Here is a 23,157-nt window from a genome sequence, read left to right as displayed (position 1 = left end):
CTGTCGACATCACCAGCTGGACCTATAGATATTGATCTCTGATTATAACTTATCTTCTTGCTAAAGACGGTACCACCATTGTAGGCATTTTTAACTAGTACAAGCATAGCCAGAGTCATGTTTTATCCCAAGTATCTTGATGATATGCTATGAAAGTTAGGATTTCTAATCAGAGACAATCTTAATAGGGCAACCTTATTACCTGCATCTATCTAACTAGGAGTTATGTATACTGTAACTGGCACACATCCAGGATGAAATGAAGAGTACTGAAAGCTACATCCTGTCTCGAAAGCATCAGGCATTACCTCAGCAGACATACTGTCCTGAACAGCAGGACTGCATCAATGGGCCTAAGCAGACCTAGGAATTTTTTTCTAGAATGGTACAGGTGTAATCTTTGTAACTGACCTCTTTCCCGCAAAAAAGACAATGTTAATTTCCAAGTGGCACTTTAATATTTTGATGCAATGCTAATTAAAAACAGAGTGAAACATTCAAGTAGGAAACTGGTTTAAACCGAAAAGCCAGTAATAGATAGCATCTATTTGGGAAATATTGAAACAAATTATTAGGGTACCGATTATATTATTCTTTTAACTAAAATCGAAATAAATTTGAATAGAATCTTTTGAAATTGCAAACTACAGTTTTTATGTTGCACAATGTAACAGTTATATACAATTATTTTGAAAAATGTTAAAACAGTATATATGTACAAATAGTGAAACACATGAACAGTGACATTCACATATTAATAGAGGGAAGAGAAGGTAGAAAAGGAAGAGGAATTAACTTGACAACTTTTATTAGAAACAATTATAAAAAAGACATTTACACTAACAATGTAATTCAAATATAAAATTGGTGTGCTGTACACTAGCTTCAAAGAAGGAAGCTGCTTTCACTAGAGCAACTCTGGTATTTTTTTCACATAATTTTTTAAAAGAAAGCCCATTAACACAATGATTGTTTTAATGCTACAGTTTACAGCAAGACAAACTAAAAATAGCAGCAGTTTCACATGGCATGTATCCACAAGGTTACTCCTGTGGTTTGCAACAATACCTAACAAAGTGCTCCCAGTTGATTCCACGAATAAATTCACAATAGATTTACCTGACAGCAGGTATGGTTTGGCTTGTTGTCCTTTAAACTTTCTCCATGGCACTTCTTATCTCCATGCCCGATGGAGCAATTTATAAAGTAATTCTTTATATTATCAGGAAAATGCCTTTTCTAACGATGCATTAAAACTAAAAAGTAGCACACCATTTCAATGGTTGGGTCTGGATGATATAATATATACTATAGTCAAAAGCCTCTTCAGCAGTGGCTCCATCCAGTGTTCTCTGAGCAGCCTTCCTTTGTGCATTGGGATCTCCCTTTCTTCAACTCCACAAAACATCTCCCAAATCTACTCATGAGAATCCCTTTCCTGACAATCCCTAAACCCTCTAGAATGCATTTAGGGAGTACACAGCACTGAGGAGAACTCCATTTCACTTGGCGGTGGCTATTTTTCCAGAAAATGAAGATCTTGAATGTAACTTCTAAATATTGAGAGAAGCAGACAAAAGATTGTTTAACTGCATCTTTTAAAATTCAAATTGCATAAGGTTTCTTTATAAAACCATTGACAATGATTAAATAGAAACTTAGGAACAGACTCCTCTCTACTGTTCCTAATTCAATCCAGCAATAATCAATTATCTTCCTTTGTCAGTTTATGAAATAGAATCATTAGTATATTGTGAGACTAACTGAACGGTTCATTTTTTTCCCAGTAAGACGAGCAATTCTACTCTGTGCTGTAGATCTAGTTGTCATTCGATCTGTAAATTGTGCTCGCTCCTCAGCAGCCGCCTTTGCCATTTGTGCTTTCTTCAATTCCCTGCAAAGAGGTAAAAATCTGTTATTTCCCCTTCAGATAATATTGCAGAAATTGTATCTAAAATCATTAAAAAGAATCTGAAACAAAGGTATAACATAAATGGCACATCTCCATATTTTACTTTTTCTACAACATGATTAATTTGAGATGGAGTAATTCATAACACCCTGTACATTTGGGCTGTGTTACTTCTTTTCACACCAACTTTAATTTGATCGCTCTTCCTATGGAATCATTCTTGTAACATCCCCATCTTATGTTCCTTGACTCTTCACAACCAGTTTTATTCTCTCTTGTGCCCACCACCCCAAGAAAAAACTGCTCTGAATCATACTCCTGCCACTATTCATATACATAATAATACTAGAACATCCCAAATCATATCTATATAGTCTCACCCTAACCACCCCACTATTTTCTTACATTACAACCCACCATTCTCTTATCAATTAACATTCCTTCCTGGCCATTTAAACAGAATAGGCAACAAGGATTCCTTCTTACCACTCTCAATATAATCCTCTCAGATCAATCCTTCTCCAATATACAAAACCTTGATAATGGCACTGCAACTCATTTATTCATCCTTCTACTTCTCACATGAAGGATGACATCCAAGAACCAATTTTCTATTTTAATCCACCACTGAAGTCCAAAAATCAAGTCATCCTGGCTACACCTCCAGAGATCTAACTATTTGAAGAACTCTACACAGAACTCCATCAGTTTTCAAACCAAGTCCGACTTTGTTCTTAAGCAGACAGCCTTGCTCTGCCCTACAGTCAACCAGCAGCTTACCAGGTGAGGCTCCAACCCCAAATTCAAATATCGCCATGAATGCTGGATGTTCCAGCCTTCATATGTATTTTGGAAGCAGCCTGACAACATTCATGCTGCTTCTTCCTACCATATACCAAGATTGTTCTCCTGCTGCTGTCACTGATGAAATCTTCAAGCCTGTCACCCACCAATTGCTTCTTCCTTCCTACTTGTCCTGGACTGCCAGACTCTAATGGAGAGTTTTCAGGAATTAGCCTTAACTTAGGTCATTTGGTCAAAATCACTGAAATGCTCTTGTAGTTCAATCCTTCATGAGGCTGTGAGCAAGTGTCAAACCAACTGCTATATCCACACTAACACCAATGTTTTAATTTGTTGTCTTACTTCCCCAATATTGTTTTGCATATTCTGTAATAACCCTGCTTTATACTCCTCTCTTAAACTTATTCCAACTTTAACACACTCAGCACTGGACAATTTACATCACATTTAATACATTTTCAAAAAGGAAGGAGAAAGGACTGCAATAAGTCTATATACGTAGTACTCGACTTACAACCTTTTATTTAGTAACTGTTCAAAGTTACAGCATTGAAAAAACAATTTTTCACAGTTATGACCGTTGCAGCATCCCTATGGTCATGTGACCAAGATTCAGCTGCTTGGCAACTGGCATATATTTGTGACATTACAGTGTCCCAGGGTCATGTGATCACCTTCTAACAATCTGGAGAAGCCAGATTCACTTAACAACCATGTTACTAACTTAATGGCAGTGATTCACTTAATCACTGTGACAAGGTAGGTTGCAAAACTGGAAAATTCACTTAACTGTCATGCTTAGCAATGGAAATTTTGGTCTCAATTGTGATTGTAAGTCGAGGACTACCGGTAAAACCTTGCAATTTTGAGCCAGTCAGGTCTCCTTTAAGAGCCCTATTAAAAAAAAAATCCATGAATCACAAAATAAAATAAAAAAACAGAATTTGGCGGGCAGGGGGAGGGGAGAATCATGTAATAAAACTAAAAGAAAAAACAGATCCTTTGCTGCCAAACCAACAGAGGGATGGATGAGGGGACTGTAGATGAGTTTCAGGATATATGCAGGATGGGGGATATTTCCTACCAAAATTTGAAAGCTTTTTAAGTTCCATGAGTACGATTTTGTACAGATGCCATTATCCATGAGATAATCCCAATTTATTAAGACTGAAAAGCATGCTATTTCTGACACTGGAGGCACTTCCTTTAAATCATCAATTTCAAGCTCCATTGAGAAAGAAAACAAGTCATTTTGATTTTCATGGTGCAACCTGGCATGCCACACGTATGGGTAATTTTCACATTCAATTAGAACATTCACTGAATTCTCACCCTTCTGATTATAGTATTCTATTTATATTCTGTAAATTACCTTTGGGTTTTGATTTCATCAACTACACTGATAATACTTTAGAAAACCATCCATCTTCCAGGGATGAAAATCAGGATGGACTTTTGCTCATCTCTATATCATTCTTTTAAAAAGGTGATATAAGCATACCTCTTGCAGAACAACAACAATCACCCTATCCATTTTCTTCTTATTGGGAACACAAAGATCTTTCCACAGCAAGTGAACACATTGTCTTTAAACACTTAGAAATCACAGTTTCACTCCAACTTTCTGTACTGGCACCCTGAGTTATTTTCTAAAGCCAAAATATTGATGTTCTAGTTCAAATCCTTATGTATTAATGCTTTAGAAAAATTGCAGACCTCTTTATTTTGTTGGACAGTTGTTTACTATCAATATTACAGTATTTTAAAACTAAAATAGGCATAGTATACATTAAACTTACTTCTGCAACAAAGAGTTTTTGAACTTTTCAGCATTCAGTTCTATTCGTAGCTGATCAGCACTCTTTCTCGCAGTGGATAACAATGCAGAATGCTTAACTAGAGCACCTGCTGAGGGCCTTTTCTCTGGGTCAGGGTTTATCATAACCTGAAATAGATTAAAGATTCGTTTGATTAATGTTTTCATTTTCATATATGAAGGAAATATGTATTGTTGCTATATATGCTTAAACTTACTTTTAGCAAGTCTAATAAATCTTGAGAAAGGACTTGTGGGATTTTGGGTAGTCTTCCTTGTCGAATTTCATGCCATTGATCCCCATTGGCTGGCAATGGTTCTGCCCCAGCAGCACATATCAGAGTTAATGCCAATGCAAAAATATCCGCTTTTGGCAAGTAATTATAGTTCTGAAAAAAAATCGCCATACAAAAGACACCAAATTAAACAATCTTTTTCCCAAATTCCAGTTGTTTATAGAACAGAAATCTAAAACAATCCTTCTATAAATCTAATCAAGATTAATACTCAAAGTTAGTTGTTATGCCATAATTTAAAAGTGCATTACCTCTTGTAAAACTTCATTGGCAAGAAAACGACTATCTCCTTCCTCCACCTGAGGACTGGCTATTCTAGTGACGTGACCAAGATCACCTTTATTAAAACAGTAAAGGATAAAAAATTACTTTCTCAAAATTAAAAAAGGTTTGCATTAATAGATACCATTCTAGTATTTCCTACCTATTTTGAAAACAACTCTGCTAGATGACCATTCATCTTCATCTCCTTCTTCAGATATAGTAGTTGGAATTGAGGTCCTAGATATGAATATATTACCTAACAAAGAATAAGATTATTAAAATGTATCAAAATATAAATTAATTTCAGAGGTAGACTTCTCACTGCTCTCTTGTGCCTCTTTCAGTAATGTACACTAGTATTAACAGCTTCCTTGGAAAGAAGTCAAACTTTTAAAGACAAGTAAGCAAACTTAATCCCACAAAAATATTTCCAAAACAAATACAACAGTTGGCCAACCACATGTTTCAAAAAAGAACATTTACACTGTATTCTGTAGTTGGATTTGAAAAGTTTCAGTTGCTAAGGTGTGGTTCACTATTCATTACTACCGTACTGTACATGTATGTTCATCATGGAAAAACATTAAATCGTTGCAATGAAGACCTTAGATTTAAAGTACTTACTAGGTTTTATATCCATGTGCACCAGTGACATTGAATGGATGTACTTTAAACCATGAGCAACTTGTAGCAGCAAATCTTTCAATTCTGGTTCACCAAAGTAACGCATATTTCTATAGTTTTCACTTATAGCATCAGCTAAACTGCCACCTGCATATAAAATTAAATGATATCTTATTTTTAGCATGTAATATTTAATAATTGTTCTCAAAAATATTTGGCTTCATAATGTTTATAGAAGCTATACGTTTACAGAATGGATTTGTTTATTGCTGGTATTTCTACGCCATTCTACTCCAAACAGCTCCAAGCACAAGTGGTTAAGATCACTACTGAGTTCACAATAAGGAAGAAATGGGAAGTATAACTCAGACTTTATATTCATGCTAACTCTAAATGCAAGCAGCACAAGGAAAATCTATGCTTTTTAAAGTACAAGTTCACAACGAACTGAATTACAAAATCCTCACAAATGTAAATAAGCCTGACTTTAATCAAATGCTTTTTAATAATAGTGTGGGAGCCAAAACTATGAATTGGAATGACTGAATTACAAACTAATAATAATCTCAGAAAACCTATTATTTTTAGGCTTCTCTAACTCATATGCAATAAGGAGATATTAACATTAATATTAACTAGATTGTCTAAATGATGCTCATGAATGTATATAAAACATTTGAAATACTTAACAATTATTGATATGCAAAGAAAACATTTCTTTTTGTGTAAATTAAGAGTCAAATTTGCTTGTACAGTCTGTTTAATTTTTTTCAAAAGCTTCAAAAGTTTCCTCTGTTATTTTACATTATGGATGCATCAATAGATGCCTCATAGATACCACATGTGACTTTTTCCATTGATTGGGCTGAAATCCTGCCTATTGTTAAAATATATCACTGGATCAGAAGGCAAGAAAAAAAATTAAGGAAACTATAGTGCAGAGCTGTGGCCTGCTCACAAGAAAACTAAGTAGTAGTAAGACAACGAGAAGTTATAATTTCAGCTTCCGTATGAATTCCTGGTTGTCAGCGGACCCTACATTTCCATTGTGGAATAAAAGATAACCCTTTAATGTGTACATTTTGAGGGTCCCTCACAATTAATGTAAAGCAAAATTAGCAGCAGAGAAAATGTATTTCAATATTTAATTTTACAGTTTCAGTTGAACCTGAAGCACATTAGTCAATTACTAACAGTACAGTATTACAATATTTTTATTTTTTGTCAGGAAATTTGAAATAATCAGCCTTGATGATAGATCCATCAAACAAAATAGACAACTATTCTGAGCTCAGGGGAAAAGGTTTTTCTTTTAATATTTGAAAGAAAAGCTTCCTGTCTCATTTTATTCAATATGCATAAATTTATTATAATTCAGCTTTGATGATTTAAAGTATCAAAGTTCTTCCATTTTTGTTCTCCTTTGTCATAATTGTAATCACATACTCAAACACCTGTACAAATTACTGAAACTGAAATCCTCAATTGTTACTAAATCTTGTAAGATATTTTATTTTAAGTAACAAGGATTGACAAATCTGTAACAGACAATAAATATACTATATTTACCTTTCTAAGCCACTTGCTTAACAACTTACTATAGGCATTTTTCCACAGTCATTAGAACAAAAGTTTACTTACCATTACAATATTCATTCTGAATAAGCATATGATCATCTTCAGCCCAAGCAGAAAAGTATCTGACTACATGTGAATGCTGTCCCAAAACCGCATGAGCATAAACTTCTCTAAGAGCATTTTGCCTATCATATTGGGGGAAAAAACAATTTCACTAAAAGTTATTATCAAATGTTAAGTTGTCAAATACGTAGAATTCTGGTCATTTCATTAAAGTAGTAATATTTTTTAACTACAATGCATAATGCAATAGAGCAGTGATGGAGAACCTTTTTTCCCTCGGGTGCCAAAAGCACGTACACACACCCGTAATTAAATGCCCCTTGCTGCCCCACTGCACATGTGCACGCGAAATATCCCGCCGCCCCCTGTGCATGCATGCATGCATGCATGGCTTTCTTGGAGCCTGGGGAGGGCGAAAACAGCTTGTTTCCCGACTTCCGGTGGGCCCATTTTTCACCCTTCCGAGGGTCCAGAGCCTTTCTTGGAGCCTGGAGGGGACAAAAACAGCCTCCCCTTGCCCCCACCCCTGGGAGGCAGAAACAGCCTGTTTTCTGACTTGGGCTTGGTAGATCTGTTTTTCGCCCTCTCCAGGCTTCAGGAAAGCCTCTTGAAGCCTGGGGAGGATGAAAAATAATCCAATTGGCCTAATGGAAGTTCATTTCTGAACTTCCGGTGGGCCCGTTGGACCTGTTTTTTTGCCATCCACAGGCTTCAGGAGGCCTCCCCACGCACTCCAGAAGTCTGAAAATCAGCTGGCTATGTGTCTGCAACTGACATAGGGCAATGTCTTGCATGCCCTTAGATATGGCTCCGCGTGCCACCTGTGGCACGCGTGCCATAGGTTGTCATCATGGCAATGCACTGTTGTCCTACCTGAATGGTCGTTCTATGTGCACTGCTGAAGAATCCAAGCATGGGTTATCTTCAGTCTATTTGGCTAGAGACTGAGGACTTAAAAGTTTTGGCCACCCCTCTTCCTTTGGCTGCTTCCTCAGTTTTTTGATGAAGGTGTGGTTTAGAAGACACAGTGTCTCTGATGCATCAACCACCTCCTTACGCTGGACTAGAAGGCCCCCAGGGTGGGGTTGGACTTTCCTGCAGTGCACACAGAACGACCATTCAAATAAGACAACAGTCTTTCTCCTATGCACTGCTTGGAGAGTCCAAGCATGGGACATACCCAAACAATGTCTCAAGGGAGGGAAACAGGCTGGTCCAGGGTCCCCACTTCTGTATGAACCCATTGTAGCATTTGTCTCTCGAAGGAAGCCTCAGCTGAAGCAAACATGTCCAGTTTGTAATTCCTGATAAAGGGCGTTGGAGAGGCCCAGGTCACCACCCTGCAAATCTCCTCAATTGATGCCTTTGTAGTCCAAGCAGCTGTAGTGGCCATGCTTCTAGTTGAATGAGCTGTAATCCAACTTGGCAAGAGCCTGGCTTGATGGTTGTAGGCCATGGCAATACAGGCTCGTATCCAGTGACCAATAGTAAATGGTGTCACCCTCTTCCCCATAGATGTCAGCTGAAAGGAAATGAACAGAGATTCCGTTTGTCTGAAGGAGGACATTCTCCTGATGTATTTACACAGAGCTCACCTCACATCCAAGTAATGCCATCGCCGTTCCAGAGCCCCCTGGCTGAAGAAGATCCTGTCCTGGGGTATCCTCCAGGGATGAGATATGGACAGTCCTTTTAGATCGCCGAAGGACGGCCTCCTGGGCCAGTAAGGTGCCATGAGAAGAATCTCCGACCCCTCCAACAACACCTTACTGATGACCCTCAGGATGAGAGGAGGGGGAGGAAAGGCGAAGAGGAGACCAGGAGGCCAGGGACAATGGAGAGCATTGGTTGCTTCTGCTCCTCAGGATGGAACCCGGAGAAGAACCTCGGGAGATGTGCGTTGACCGGGCTGGCAAACAGGTCAACTGTTGGGTGGCTGAACCTCTCATAAACTTTTTGGAATAGGTCCGAATGCAGGTGTCACTCAGACTGGTCAATGATAGTCTTGCTTAACCAGTCTGCCTGTGTGTTGGAGGCTCCCAAGATGTCCGCCCATAGGGAGAGGATGTGCTTCTCCACGCATAGGCCTCACCTCTCATATGAGCGCCTTGGAATGGGTGCCCCCTTGCCTGTTTACATGTGCTCTGGCGCCACACTGTCTGTGAGCAAGAGACCGTGTTTGTCTGATATCTGTGGCTGGAAGTGGTGGAGTGCCAGATGTGCTCCTCTCAACTCCAGCCAATTGATGTTGTGCTGAAAGTCCTCTGGTGCCCACCGCCACTAGGTCACCAAGGACTGGGGATGAGGCCCCCCCCCCCCCCAGGCAAAGAGACTGGCGTCTGACGTTATGCTCAAATGGCTTGGTTCCTTGAATAGGTGTCCTTGTGCCATGGCTGGTGACTTCCCCTACTTCAGGGAGCGACTCATCCTGAGAGGGACATGGAACTTGACTTTGGAACTGCTGCTCCTGGACCTCTGATGTGGAAGCAGGAATCATTGAAGGGTTTGTGTGTGTAGCCTCGCCCAGGGAATGATGGCTATGCAGGAGATCATTTTCCCTAGCAATTGGGAAAGAAGCACCTGCACCCTGTGACGAGATGTGACCTGGTTCACGATGGATCAGATGGTGGCCCGACGTTCCAGGGAAAGAGAAACTTTGCAGGTCTCGTGTTGATCACCACTCTCAGATGGAGAAGTCTGGTGGAGGGATTCATGTGAATCTTTTCTACGTTCAAAGAAAATCCATGATTCTGGAGTACTTGGACCATGATCTGGAGATCCCGACCTGCCTGAAGCGGTGACGACAACTGGATGAGGATGTTGTCCAGGTAGCATTGTACTCTGATTAGTTGCTCCCGAAGATGGGCCGCCACCACCGCTAGTAGTTTGGTGAAGGTTCTGGGGGCCAATTAAAAGTTGAAGGGCATGGACCGGTATTGGAAGTGGAGCCCTGCATAGGAGAATCTGAGGAACTGCCTGTAGAAGGGCCGAATTGGGACATGGAGGTAAGCCTCCTTGAAATCTATAGATGTTAAGAGACCTCCCTGTCTGATGCAACCTAGGATGGACTGGAGGATTTGCTTGTACGCTAAATGTACATTGAGCCATTTCAAATCTAGAATGGCTCTCCATCCTACCAAGGCCTTCAGAACCAGGAAAAGGATGGAGTAAAATCCTATTCCCTGATGTCCCTGGGGTACCGGCTCGATGGCCTGGATGTCTACCAGATGCTGGATCTCCAATTCTAACTGTGCCCTTTTTGATTGTCCCTGGGAATGGGACACCAGATGAAGCATCTCGGGGGAAAGGAGCAAAACTCTAGAGTGAGGCCAAGCTGCACTGTCTGCGGAACCCAGGCGTCCCTAGCAGTCTGTTGCCATTGGCTGATGAAAAGAGCTAATTGACCACCAATGGGATGATCCGATTGCAAGTCACTTAGACCAGCGAAAAGGCCGGTTGTTAGACCCTCGAAAGGGCCGCCTGGACTGTCTGGTCCTATCCCTGAAGGAGGACCTGTCCTGAGGTCTGTCAACTGACTGGGGGTAAGGCCTCTGATATAACGGAGAACTAAATCCTGTCTCTGGAGCCCAAAAGGGCTGTCTGCGATAGTAGGGAGTGGTCCTTCCCTCCGCCCTCCTATACATGTGCGGGAGAGTTTTTCTCTTGTCCTTACCCACTACTGAAATAGGGTCCAGCGCCACCCCAAAGACATTGCCACCCTTACAGGGGGAGGAAGATAACTTCCATTTAGACATCATGTCTGTTTGCCAGTGGCGGAACAACAGGAGGTGACAAGAGGTGACTTCAGATGCCATGGTCCTAGAAGCAAACTTGGCCGCGTTGAGGGTGGCGTCTGGTGAATACTCAGTGGCTGCTATCAACTTGTTAATGTCCTGCAGTAACCTGGTGTTCACTATGTTGGAAGAAAGGATGGACAAGGGGGCTAAGGGGGTTGCAATTTTAAGGAGCTCCTCGAGTTCCTGGCTTACCCCATACATCTTCCCATCAATCCCACTAGGGGCTGCGATGGCACCTAGTTGGTGCCACTGTCACTGGATGACATCGATAAATAACTTAGGGGAAGGAACAACCTCTTGTTCCATCACCAGCTCTGTGAACAGAAGGGAATTAGGATCCTGTGGAACTGGAACCGAATCTGTGGGTCTAGCCCCCTACTCCCATATTGGCCGTTGATTTGGCCTTAAAGAGTAGGGATTTAAATAGGGCAGGATAAAACAGCCATGTGAAAGAAGTCCTTCTGGGATGAGGCCTTCATCCTCCAATAAATCCTGCTCCCCAGGTTCCTCATCACCCATGATCAAGACCTCACTGCAAAGGGAAGGAGAATGGGCATCCTGCCTATGAGGTAAGCCAATTGGAGGCTGCAACTGCAGACTAGATAAGCAAGGGATCCCTACCGGAGGATGGCTCAGGATACCTCTCTGGGTCAATGCTGAATCTATGCCCTGTGTAATGGTCTCAGCTATTATGGCATGTCATTCCTGAGAAAGAGCAGGGGCTGGATCCTCCCCAGAGCGAAAGCCTGCCTCTTTGGGAATAAAGGTAGCTGAAAGGCCAGCGGGCATGATAGCTGTAGCAGCAGATGCAGGTGGTAGACAAGAGAGAGAAATGAAATCTTCCTCATAAGGCACTGCCTGAAAGGGATGCATCTCACTGGTATTGGGTGACCATTCTAGTTGACTATCCTCCAGAATCTGTGAAGGCAAATCAATCTCCAAAGGTTGAGAGATCTGGGGCCTAGCCATTGGAGGTCTGGAGATTCTATCAGCTTCTGCCTGTTTTGGGGCTTTGGAGAATTGTTTATCCAATGCCTTCTGCCTCCTCAAAACAAGGGGAAGAAATAAATCAGTCCCTCTAGCCAGACTGAGGAAAAAAATTGAGGAAGCAGCCAAAGGAAGAGGCGTGGCCAAAGCTTTTAACTCTTCAGTCTCTGGCCAAATAGACTGAAGATAACCCATACTTGGACTCTCCAAGCAGAGCACAGGAGAATGTGTGATGCAATTTAGGTAAAACTTGAACCAAACTCATAGGAATGTACAGGAAATAATGTTTCCTGCATGAGGCAAACAAATTTGTGAATTAGAGATACGCCTGGCCCATTTCTGGTAGTGCCAAATCAAATCCTAGAACAAAATTTGGAAAGGTCTAATGGGGTAAATACGGTGAGCCTGATGCTCCTTATCAATTTTCCTATTTTTTTCATAGCTTATGTGCTAGTCTTCCCCTAACCTCTAATTTTTCTAGATCCTTGCTTTTGCTTAGGAACTGCACTTTGCATTTAATTGCAACTTGCTCAAATTGGTGTATCTATTCTGCCCCAATCTTTCCAGACAACTTCCTTACTTACTATTAACAACCTTGCCCTTTTCCATTAATTCAGCCCAGAACATCTGTATTCTGAATCCATGTCAGGAAACATAAAAATGACTGATCTGTTCATGGCACATTTTGTACATCCTAGAAAGGAGCTACTGTCAGTTATTTAGTCAGTTATATTTAGTTAGTTATATAGTCAGTTATATTTAGGATTGTTCCAAATATATTAGTTGCATTTAAATTGTTACTAATACTTACTCATCAACTGAGCCAGCCAATGGTTTCTTAGATCGCTTTATTGCATAGATGCAACCATCAAGCCGTTTCACACATTTGAATACAGAACCAAATTCGCCAGAACCAATCTTCTCCAATTCATGAAATTCTGTGGCATATCGAGATTTCATATTGCTTTCTGTTATGCTGATCCGCTAAAATTGTGTAGAAATAAACACTGCTAAATTCAATGTCACTGCAATGTGTTCATTTAGAAATAGAAAGTTTTATGGAATTTATTTTACCTTGGCAGGTCTGACAGTTTCATCCTCAAGTTCTCCATCACTTGCTTCCATGTCCTCGTCATAGGAGCTAAATATATAAAAATATACAGAAATACAATGAAATCTTAACTTTCCAAGATTTTTTTCTAAGTAATACATCATTCATTCAGAGGCAAGATGAATAGAGGACATGTGGGCAAGAATAATGCTAGGAGAGTACAGAGAATCTTAAATGAAATTCACTCCTTGAGGTAGAATTGTTTCTTATTATATTATGCTGATACCACAGCATTTGACCAGAATAAGATATCTCTGTGAAGCAGTGAAAAAGGCAAGTGAGGAAGGGAATTATTTAAAAGAAAAAAAAGAATAGGAATATAAATTAAACAAAATGCAATTTATTTTTAAATTAGTTTTGAATAAATAAAAATAGAAATCTGATCCATAGAAAAAACTTGGCCATAAGCTCCTTTCTTAAACAATAAGAACATTTATGCTAGCAATTCTTAACCAAGAACCAATCAGTACGTTTCTCCTGATATATAATGTCCAACATCTCTTTATCTCCACATCAGTGTAAGTAATAGCTTAGAGTAAACATAGAAAATCAAGGCTTCAATAATCCAAGCAAAGAAGCTAAACATGTAGCAATTTTGGTAACAGTGACAGGTTTTAACATAATGGTTTTGTTTTGACTATCACTCCTAGTTTCATGAATTTACCTTTTTTGCAGGGGGTAGGAATCAATTTCCATTCTGGTTTAGCCAGAACTCATGTTCCATAAACTTGGGTCTACTTTCTTGCTCTGTTAACTAACATTTAGTTTTCCTTTTCTGTGCCATAGTAGAAAGCAGAGCTTCATTGTAAATTAAGTTATTGTTGCTTTCAATACAGATGGTTTGAAATGTTTTGCTAAATCATATCTGAAGACTGAAACCATGATTCAATATACAATAACGGATTTCACATATCATAAAATATATTTTATTAACAATGTTTATACATTAAGCCAACGATTTGTTAACAAACCATTTTGATTTAGTTCAATGTATAAAGCCAGTTATAATTGATCTCAGGTTCATAGATTAGTTTAAATAAAATACAACATAATAAACTACCCCAGGCTCATATCTACTTTAATTCTAAAATTCCTGTTTTTACTTCTTCAGGCAACCACAGAAATTCTCTATTGCTCCCATTCATCCTCTTAAATAGTATTTATTACTCATTGTTCACTATGAATCAGTAAGATGATATGGACAAAATCCATTTTCTTTCTCAAGGTAGGCCTCTGGCTGGTGATTGTAAGAACTATATTTTAATAAATGTATGGCAGATCAGATTAGCCAAGACTGTTGTTAAGTATAACACATTGTACAACACAAATTGCAGAATTATACTTTGTATATAGTTTTTTATTGTCATTGTACAAAATATAATGAAATTGGTTGCATTTGTAAGATCTCAAGTAACAGTTTTTAAAAAATTTTTTTTTTAAATATCCCTGATGTATCAAAGATCAATTTTGATACTCACTCATTCCAATGTGTTCTCTTTCTCCTTCGACACTGTCCAACCGAAGATTGAAGAAAGACAGAGTCTGGAGTAAAGGGATTAATGTTCACATGAGGGGCTTGTCCTGTATCACATTCCTGTTTTACTAGTTTTCCAACATTCATAAAGAGAGAGCCACCTCGAAGTTTAGCTGAACTCGAGCCCATTCCTTCAGCTCGACAAAGGAGACTCTGAAAAACCAATACAATATGTTTAACGAAATAATGAGCATTTAAAATGTAAATACATCCATATTCTTGTCATAAACCGTTCTTTGTGCTTTTTTCTGACACACTGCAGCAGAAATTGGCTTCTGGTGTTATTCTTAATGCATAACTCCTCTGACAATGAACAAAACAAATCATTATGGGAAGAAATACTGTAAAATATTCAGCTATTTTCAGAGTTAAGTTGCAATCAAAGCTATGAGTTTTAGCTATTTTAACAGGCAGAGAAGTTATTTTCTGTCACATGGGTGTCAAACTCAATTTCATTGAGGGCCGCATCAGCGTTGTGTTTGATCTTGGGGGGGCAGGGAGGCATGGCCAGCTCAACTCCATTCTGTTGGGGGCGCCTGTAGCAGCCCGAGCACTCTGCCAGCAAAAGCAGAGCTCGGGAGGGCTTCATACGGCCACCCAAGCTCTGTTTTCTCCAGCAGAGGAACCGTGGGATTGGTCCCTTGCTGTTTCCCCTGTTCTATCTGTACATCTTGGAACTGAAGCCAAGATACGGTGTAAAAACCATAAATAATACATGCTTAGTATTAGGTCTTTAAAAGTTTCTAATCAGAAATAACCCCCCCCCCCTTTTTTTTTTCACCAGAAAATCCTGCCATGTAAAACATAGGCTTATTTTAAAAAATCAGGACATCAATGGGCAAGCTGGCTGATAAGGCATGTGGAAAAAGTCTGCCTTTCCCACTAACTCATTTAATTTCTCTCTGGGCATGTGGCAGATTTTGCCAGTCAGTTTTACACTTGTCTACAGGAGTTCATGTCCTTTACAAATGTTACTCTCATCTTCTTGTTCTTTTGAATTGGAAGGAACACTATTCCTAATGGCTAATGGTTAAATATAATATATTATTGCAACAATGAGACTATCTATTTCAAAAATGAAACAAAAATTGAAAATTTCTAGCAAATTTTGGCCAACTTTAGGATAACAAGTGCTAATAATATTTTTAATAAACAAATGTTAGTAAAAGGTATAGCTGCTGCTTACTTCATCAAATGCATAAAATGGCCTGACTGATATAAGACTAAATTGGGGCAAGATAGGGTGTCTAAAACTTTTTGATGCACACAAGTTTTCACTCAATGATGCTGTTAGTTCTGCTTTTCCAAAACAGTCGCACTGAGGTCTGTTATAGAGCAGGGGTCACCAACCTTTTGGGCCTCAGGGACCACTAAATAAATCCCAGAGACCACTAATATGATCTGCCTAGTGACTGGCTGGGTGGGTGTGGCAAGATGATAATGTGACTGCATGGGTGTGGCCAACTTGATGTCACTCACATAGAGGGGCGCCTTGCCAGCCTCTACTCACTACTCCTCCCGGGCTCCTTAGGGCCCCAACAGGAAGCAGTTGCTGAAGCTAAGCAGTCACCATGAGAAAGAGTTGGCAAAACAGCTAAGTTCAAATTGTATCTGACTGAGAAAGAGGCTCAGCAGAAGCACCTCACTGAGGATTACGAGCATAGGCTTTCCAAGCGGAGGGAAGACCTGTGGGAGTGCAAGGCCAAGTACCAATACCTGGAGGCTCAGTGGACTGAGATGGTCAACCAGTTCCAGGCCATGCTGCAGTCCCACTGGAACAAGCCCTCTGGCTCTTCGCCAACAGCGGCACTTCCCTCCAGCCTTCATCCAAAGCCCCACACTAGGAGGCTGAAGCAGACCCCAAGTCAGAATTTCTGCCTCCCTTTGACCCACACAAAAAGACCCAGAAGGGGGAGACTCTCTGCAGTAACACAAATGTTCATTGCAGGTACCCAGCCCAAGGGGCATAGTTTGAGGACCCCTGATTTAATGCAAAAAAAAAATGAAAATAATTTTTCTGCGGACCACAAAAATTTTCTCTCGGACCACCAGCTGGTGACTGCTCCTAGAATGTCTTAGATGGTTTAAAATGCTCTGATATTCTTCTTTTTTTCTTGTTTTGAGTCAAACGGGTACCTATTAATTCTTTTGTGCAAGCTTGCCCATTGTCCTAAGTAGAATCCAGAGGTGAATTGCAGCATATACCACATTGAAAGAATAACAAGTGAAAGCGTCCATCATCTTGTGTGTGTACTTGTTGGTGTTGCTGATGTGGAAATGGGAGCAAAGTATACACCTAGTTTATTGCAAGGTGTGTACTCATGCTTGGATTTTTTTTCATGTTTCTTGTTGCTCATGCAATCTGGTGTTTGTCCATATGTAAGCATGGGCCTATCAATACCAGAAAATGTGCGCTGTCATTGTCCAATATAGGCTATAGAATGTATTTCAGTAGCTTGAGCTGTAGGTGATACCTATTGGTATTCTGTTCTTGTCTGCTTTTTAAATAAATCCTTCCTGGGACTTCAACGTCCTAAGTGATTGGTTTTTCACAATTGTAGGAAGATTCCACTCATCTTAATCAAATAACCTGGAATAGCTGAAGGAATATAAGAACTGATCTTATAAATTTAAGAAAAGCTGAAAGTTTCCCCCTCTCACTTTCAAGATGTCCATATGGAAAATCAGAACTGATATACAAGAATCTAAGATTTCCAGCAATAATTATACACTCTAACCTTCATGAACCTATTCTATCAGTAACAGATTTAGCCAGAAGAAATGTTACAACTCAGATTTTCATCAGTTTAAGTAAATTTAAAATACGTATTAATCAGATTACATATTCTGATTCTATACAAATCCACTCATAGCTGAGAATGGATGCACACCTTTATATGTATATTTATTCTATGTATGTTCTACTTACTGAAACTTTGAATCTTTTGATAAATATGAAATACTGATGTAGCAAGCAATAAATAAGAATTTCTATCAGTAACAATGCAGGAAATCAATTAATAATAAAATTTCCTAGTGAGTCTTTATCCAAGTAATAAGTAGCGCTAACAAGCTTAGCTTTCTGAGATCAGCCAAAATGCACTACAGGTAGTCTTTGACTTATAACCATTCATTTAGTGAAGTGACTTTTCAAAATTATAATAATTTTATAATAATTATAATTATAATGCTGATAAAAGTGACTCATAACTAGTTCTTGCACTTACGACCATCCAATGTCCGTGGGCACTTGGCAATCAACATGTATTTATGATGGTTGCAAGATCCTAGGATTACGTGATTGCTATGTGCTTCCCATAAGCAAAATCAATGGGGAAAACTGGATTCACTTAATAACTGTGGCAAAAAAATTCATAAAATTGGGTGTAGTCATGTGTTGATCACATCACTTTGCAGAGGACATCCTAGTCCCAAATATGATCATAAATTGAGGGACTATCTGTAAGTATTGTCACATACCAGAAAATAAGGTCATTATAAATATACGAAGCTGTACAAATCTAAGTCAGTTCATTAGTTTCTCTGGCCAAGTACTTCTGTGAAGTATCAATGGCTGTACATTGTTTGGGGAAAATGAGGTATTTTTCACTACCAAACACCCAGTCTTTCTAATCACAGAAGCCATGTGATATTTACATATATACATTCTGAATACAACACTTTAAACTCAAATTATGCATTAAGCTCTGATCCTTTTTTGACAGTGGTTTAAAAATATTGTACCTAATTTGTGACCTATAATTGCAGCAAGACCAAACTAGAGTCATTTGTTATAACTAATGCATAATTTGAGCCTTATATTGTCTGATTACTGCATAATTTTCACTTTTATAGTAATTGTATTATTATTAACAGCTAGTTAAACTCTACAGAAAATTGCAATATTATATGCAGCGCAGCCCTATTATTAGAACATCATGAATTATCTCCTTGGCATTGTTATGGCTGAGGCAGGCAAACTTTGATCTCCAACATCAATTGTGATTTCCCAAACTGGGTACAAGTATTTTTTTTCCAGAAAACGTACAGTGTCCTTTACACCTAGTACAGGTGAAGGTAAGGGATAACATAGATATTTAGAGCCTCTGCAAAGTTTAGGACAAGCATTTGACTCTTCAAAATACTCAAACCTCCATATTTCAGTTCTACCACACCAGTGACAGGCACTAAAGAGGTTATATGGAAGATCTGTATCACAACATTCCATTGAAAATGATTGCAGTCCCCTTGTTTTAGGTCTTGAAATATCTAGGATAGAGTATAAATGACTAATATCCTAAATGCAAACCATTTATACATATTCACAAACTCACAACAAAAGCTGTTATAAAAACATGAGTATGATTTCCAATGGAATCTTTGCAAAGCACATACAATTTTTCTATACATCTAAAGTTTCCCCAGATTCTTCATAGGTTCCTGTATATCTCTCAGTAATCCAATCTAGAATTCAGTTATGTCTTACTGTAAGTAAAATCATAGTTATATTTCCTTCCAATTCATTTGGAATATCAAAATTATCTTAATAAGCATGAAAGCCAGCAGAGTGACTATCAAATCCAACTTCCCTTACAGGGTTGTTCTGGGGGAAAAATGAGGAAGAAAGATTATTACATATGTTCACCTCTTTGAGTTACTTATAAAGTAATAAAGGTGGGATAAATATCTAATAGGCTTCCATTTTTAAGATAAGCTTTATCTTACACATACAGTATTGACAGCAAAACATTAATTTTATAGTATGAATGACAGCCTCACAATATGCTGTTATTACTAATTTAGAGGGCTTGATACATAAAATATCAACAGAAAATTAGTCAGTTGCAAAAGTATTGATTCTACAGTTTTGTACAACTTGACCATTTTCTTAAGAAAAAGCAATACATCACTTTCAGAACAAGCATACAATTGTGGTCTCAAAATCAACTCATTCACCTCTCAGATTTCTTTAAAATATAAAATTTACATAAACTTTCATGGACGCTTTACACATTTTAAAGTAAATGCTTTCCTTAGAAAAATCACAAAACTTTCTCCATTATTCTTTCTTTTAAAAAGGGTGATTTCCTAATATATACTGAGTGATCCTTGAACTGATTTCTTTCAGGAAAGTAAACATTCCAAAATCACTAAACAAACCAGAAGGTCAGCATTAGGATCATAAAGGTTGAGTACTTTTGTGAGCCAATTGTAGTGGATTTACCACATACTTCACAATATGGGGGAAAATTATTTTGTTACAAATTTTAGTTTAGTTACATAATCTTAACTGACAATCTGTGGGCAGGACTTACCAAGATGCCAAGTTTTTTGTAATAGGCAAGCAAATCTGTTACATAGCTATTATGATAAAAGTGTTTAGCACTGGGGGGGGGGGGGAATTGCTCTTATTCTTGGCATTGATTTATGAACTGAGAAATGAAGGGCTGCCAAAATTTAAAGGTCCTCCCAATGACTTTAAATCCACTCTGTCTTTAGCAGAGCTTGTCAGCCTCTTATAATGCTACCTGCAGCCAAATATCAACCACAGGTAAAGTGGCACGTAGGACATTCAAATACATGCTGAGAGAAGCTGTAAGTGTGAAACGTGACCCTTATCATTACACACAGGAGGAAGACCCAGCTAAATACACTGAAGGTTAAAACTCCATGTCGAATTCATCATACTTCTTGAAAATTGTCTTCTGCAGGGGTTGGGCATTGGTCAGCTTCTTTCCCTCATCGTTAACATTTGAGACCTTTAATAGTGGAGAAAGCACACACACACACACACCACACACAGACACACACCAAATGAATAATCCCTCTGAAATATCCTACGCAGAAAAATTGACAAAGACAAAAAGGGGGCGTGGCAGTTAATCCAAGAGCGCCTTTTGCCGTCTTCCCTGAAAAACAATTCTTTTTTTCCCCCACACCAGGCAATACCGACTTTATTCTGACCACACAAAAGGCCAAGAGGTCATGGTCAGGGAGGAAACCAAACGATCTACTCGCCTGGCAGAGGATCGACCACCTAAACTCGCCTGAGGTTCCCACATCACCCACGTGTTCGAACGAAACAAAACCAAACAGGGTTCCCACTCTCGGTTGGTTTCCCCAGCCCTCTCTCAAAAAAATAGCGTCCAGCTGTTTGTTTGTCCCGCCGAAGTGGCCAAATGTCCCTTTCCTCCCAGCCCTCCACCGGCAACAGAAGGAAGGCGCTCCTTCTCTCGGCCCACGGGCCGCGCGTTCCGCCCACCTCACCATTGTCTTCCTCCAGGGCCCCTTGCCCTGCTAAGCCTCCTCCTCACCTTCGGCGTATGCGGAGTATCGAAGAGGCGCAATTTGCGAAAGGTCTTGTGCGGCGGTGTGCCGGGATACTCGGGCAAAGGAGAACTGGGATCTGGGTGTTCCCGATACCGGATTGTATCCGTTCGCGGTGGCGGCGATGACGACTGATCGTAGAAACGGCGAGGACCCTTCATCGGCGGGGAGCCAGCCATGAAATAAGCTCCGGGGGATTTCACTGGGGACGAAGAGCCGAAGCCTTCCTCTTCCCACGAGTCTCCTTCCTCTCCCGGGAGCGCGGTCGAGGCCAGTTCTCTCCCAACCTGCTCGGGGTTGCGCGGTGGCTGAGGCTCCAACCGAGCCGGAGTACGATTGACCGAAAGAGGGGAGTCGGGTTCCTGGAAGGCCGAATCTTCCGCGGTGCTGTTACCGCTGCTGCCGCCTCCCTCCTCTTCCTCCTCCTCATAGCCGCCTTCTTCCTCTTCTTCCTCCTCCTCGCAGTCGCTTCCACCGCCCGGGAAAAGCAGTTTCTGCCGGATAGGGGCCGCAGCGCTCCGGACCGTCAGGCGCCGCGCCCCCGTGGCCAACGACGGTGGCTGCCGGCTCAGGAAACTCATGGTGGTGGCCGAGATCGTACACGCTCTTTTCTCCCTGCCGAGGCTTCCGTTCAGACAGGCGCTTTTGACAGGCCAAATCCTGCCCCCCTGCGGTCAAACTCTCCTCCGGCGCGCGTTCACACAGTCACCCGACGAGGTTCCCAGCTTGTCCCCAAAAACTCCGGCGCTCTCCACCCAACCCACAGAATCGCCTGTTCAGACTCCGCGGCTTTCCCGCGACCGTTAGTCACGTGCCGGTCACACTGGCCAATCACACACGCCCCCTCCGTTTGAAAACACCAGTGGCGAGAGGCGGGGCCCAACGTGATGACATCAGCGATCATTTGGCGCGAATTCGGGGGGTGAAAGAGGGAGGGGTTGGCTTATTGGTGGGTTGGAGTGAGTGTGTGGAGGGGGGCTGAGGGGGGGGGGAGTTTGTCGTCTGAGAGAATGGGGGAAAGTGCTTGAAAGGAGTAAACGTGACTGGAAGTTTAGCATTTGATCTTGGCGGAAGCGCACGGGGGGGGGGGAGATAAAGGAGGGTTTCAAGTCTGTGCTTCGAGCGGTCGGGCCTGACTCAGACGGAATTCCCATATCTAAAGTAGCCCGAAACTGCGCGTTTTAGTCATTATACGTGTCATCAATCTCCCAGTTAAGGCCTCTTTCCTTTTGGATGCGCTTTGCTGCCTGAGGCCAACAGTTTTATAGTCTCCGGGAAGCTGAATCAGCGCTCGTTTAAGATCAGCGAGCCTCACGTTGAGCCGAAAAAACTGCCAATCTTGATCAGAATGATTTAACCCCACCGTCGAAACTGAGTCGATAACGCTCCGAAAGAATGAGGGCGCAAAACTCCGGATGTAGACCAGCTTGCGCAAACCCGAACGGTCTCCTATTCCCTTTGAGATGAAACAAATGAGGCGCCTTGTATAGACCCTTTTCCCCCCTCAGCTTTCTACGCAGATTTACTCGTTCCTCGAGGCTGCAGTCACGGAGCCTCCGTCTGTTGAACGTAGCATTGGCGTTAATTAATCGCTTTCTTGCGCTTTTTATTTTTCTCTCCCCCTCCACCCCCAATGGGAAACAGCCAGAACTTTTTTTTTTTTTTTTTTTGCGGTTTACATTTAGAATTGAGACCGTTGTGATAAATGTCTCCTCCAAACGGTTAACCGCAGGGGAATGTTGCTCGCGCTAAACTGTTTAAAGGGTTTCGTCCCTGCTGAAAACGGAAACTCGAGACTGCGAGGAGAAAAGCCTGTACACGACTTTCGCCTGCCTGAACAGGCAACGCCCGCGGTTAGACTTCCCAGCCAAAAAAAAAGAAAAGGGGGGGGGGGGGGACACAAAAAAAACAAACCGAACCGAAAGCGGCCTCAAGGGGCAATGGTGGACTTTTAAGGCTTGTCGGGAAAAGAAAGAGCAAGTTGTCATATGAAGGCGTGAGATTGTCGACGCGCAGAGGGAAAGCACCGTGTACAAAATGCGGT

General features: G+C 40.7%; 1 protein-coding gene across 1 annotated transcript; it reads right to left on the bottom strand.

Annotated features, from left to right (window-relative positions):
- Positions 1-629: 629 nt before the first annotated feature.
- On the bottom strand, positions 630-21,908 carry WEE1 (WEE1 G2 checkpoint kinase). Its single transcript, XM_014051694.2, has 11 exons — positions 21,101-21,908; positions 14,731-14,939; positions 13,216-13,282; positions 12,953-13,125; positions 7,358-7,479; positions 5,717-5,863; positions 5,253-5,348; positions 5,080-5,165; positions 4,751-4,921; positions 4,516-4,661; positions 630-1,894 (listed from the first exon to the last, which is right to left on the bottom strand). The coding sequence occupies exons 1-11, from the start codon at positions 21,692-21,694 to the stop codon at positions 1,744-1,746; spliced, it is 1,962 nt and encodes a 653-aa protein (XP_013907169.2). The 5' UTR covers positions 21,695-21,908; the 3' UTR covers positions 630-1,743.
- Positions 21,909-23,157: the final 1,249 nt, after the last annotated feature.

The sequence above is a fragment of the Thamnophis sirtalis genome, unplaced genomic scaffold (genome assembly GCF_051295495.1).
Source record: "Thamnophis sirtalis isolate CommonGarterSnake01/CBP01778 unplaced genomic scaffold, rThaSir2_p1.2 scaffold_1, whole genome shotgun sequence".
NCBI lineage: Eukaryota > Metazoa > Chordata > Lepidosauria > Squamata > Natricidae > Thamnophis > Thamnophis sirtalis.
This window is presented reverse-complemented; position numbering and strand designations above follow the sequence as displayed.

Excerpts from the sequence above, each read along its gene's own strand:
- WEE1 (XM_014051694.2), bottom strand. The coding sequence starts at position 21,694 with ATGAGTTTCCTGAGCCGGCAGCCACCGTCGTTGGCCACGGGGGCGCGG. Across the intron at positions 13,283-14,730 it reads AAGAGAACACATTGGAATGA|CTCCTATGACGAGGACATGG; the intron begins GTGAGTATCAAA and ends TTATATATTTAG. Across the intron at positions 5,166-5,252 it reads CAGAGTTGTTTTCAAAATAG|GTGATCTTGGTCACGTCACT; the intron begins GTAGGAAATACT and ends GTTTTAATAAAG.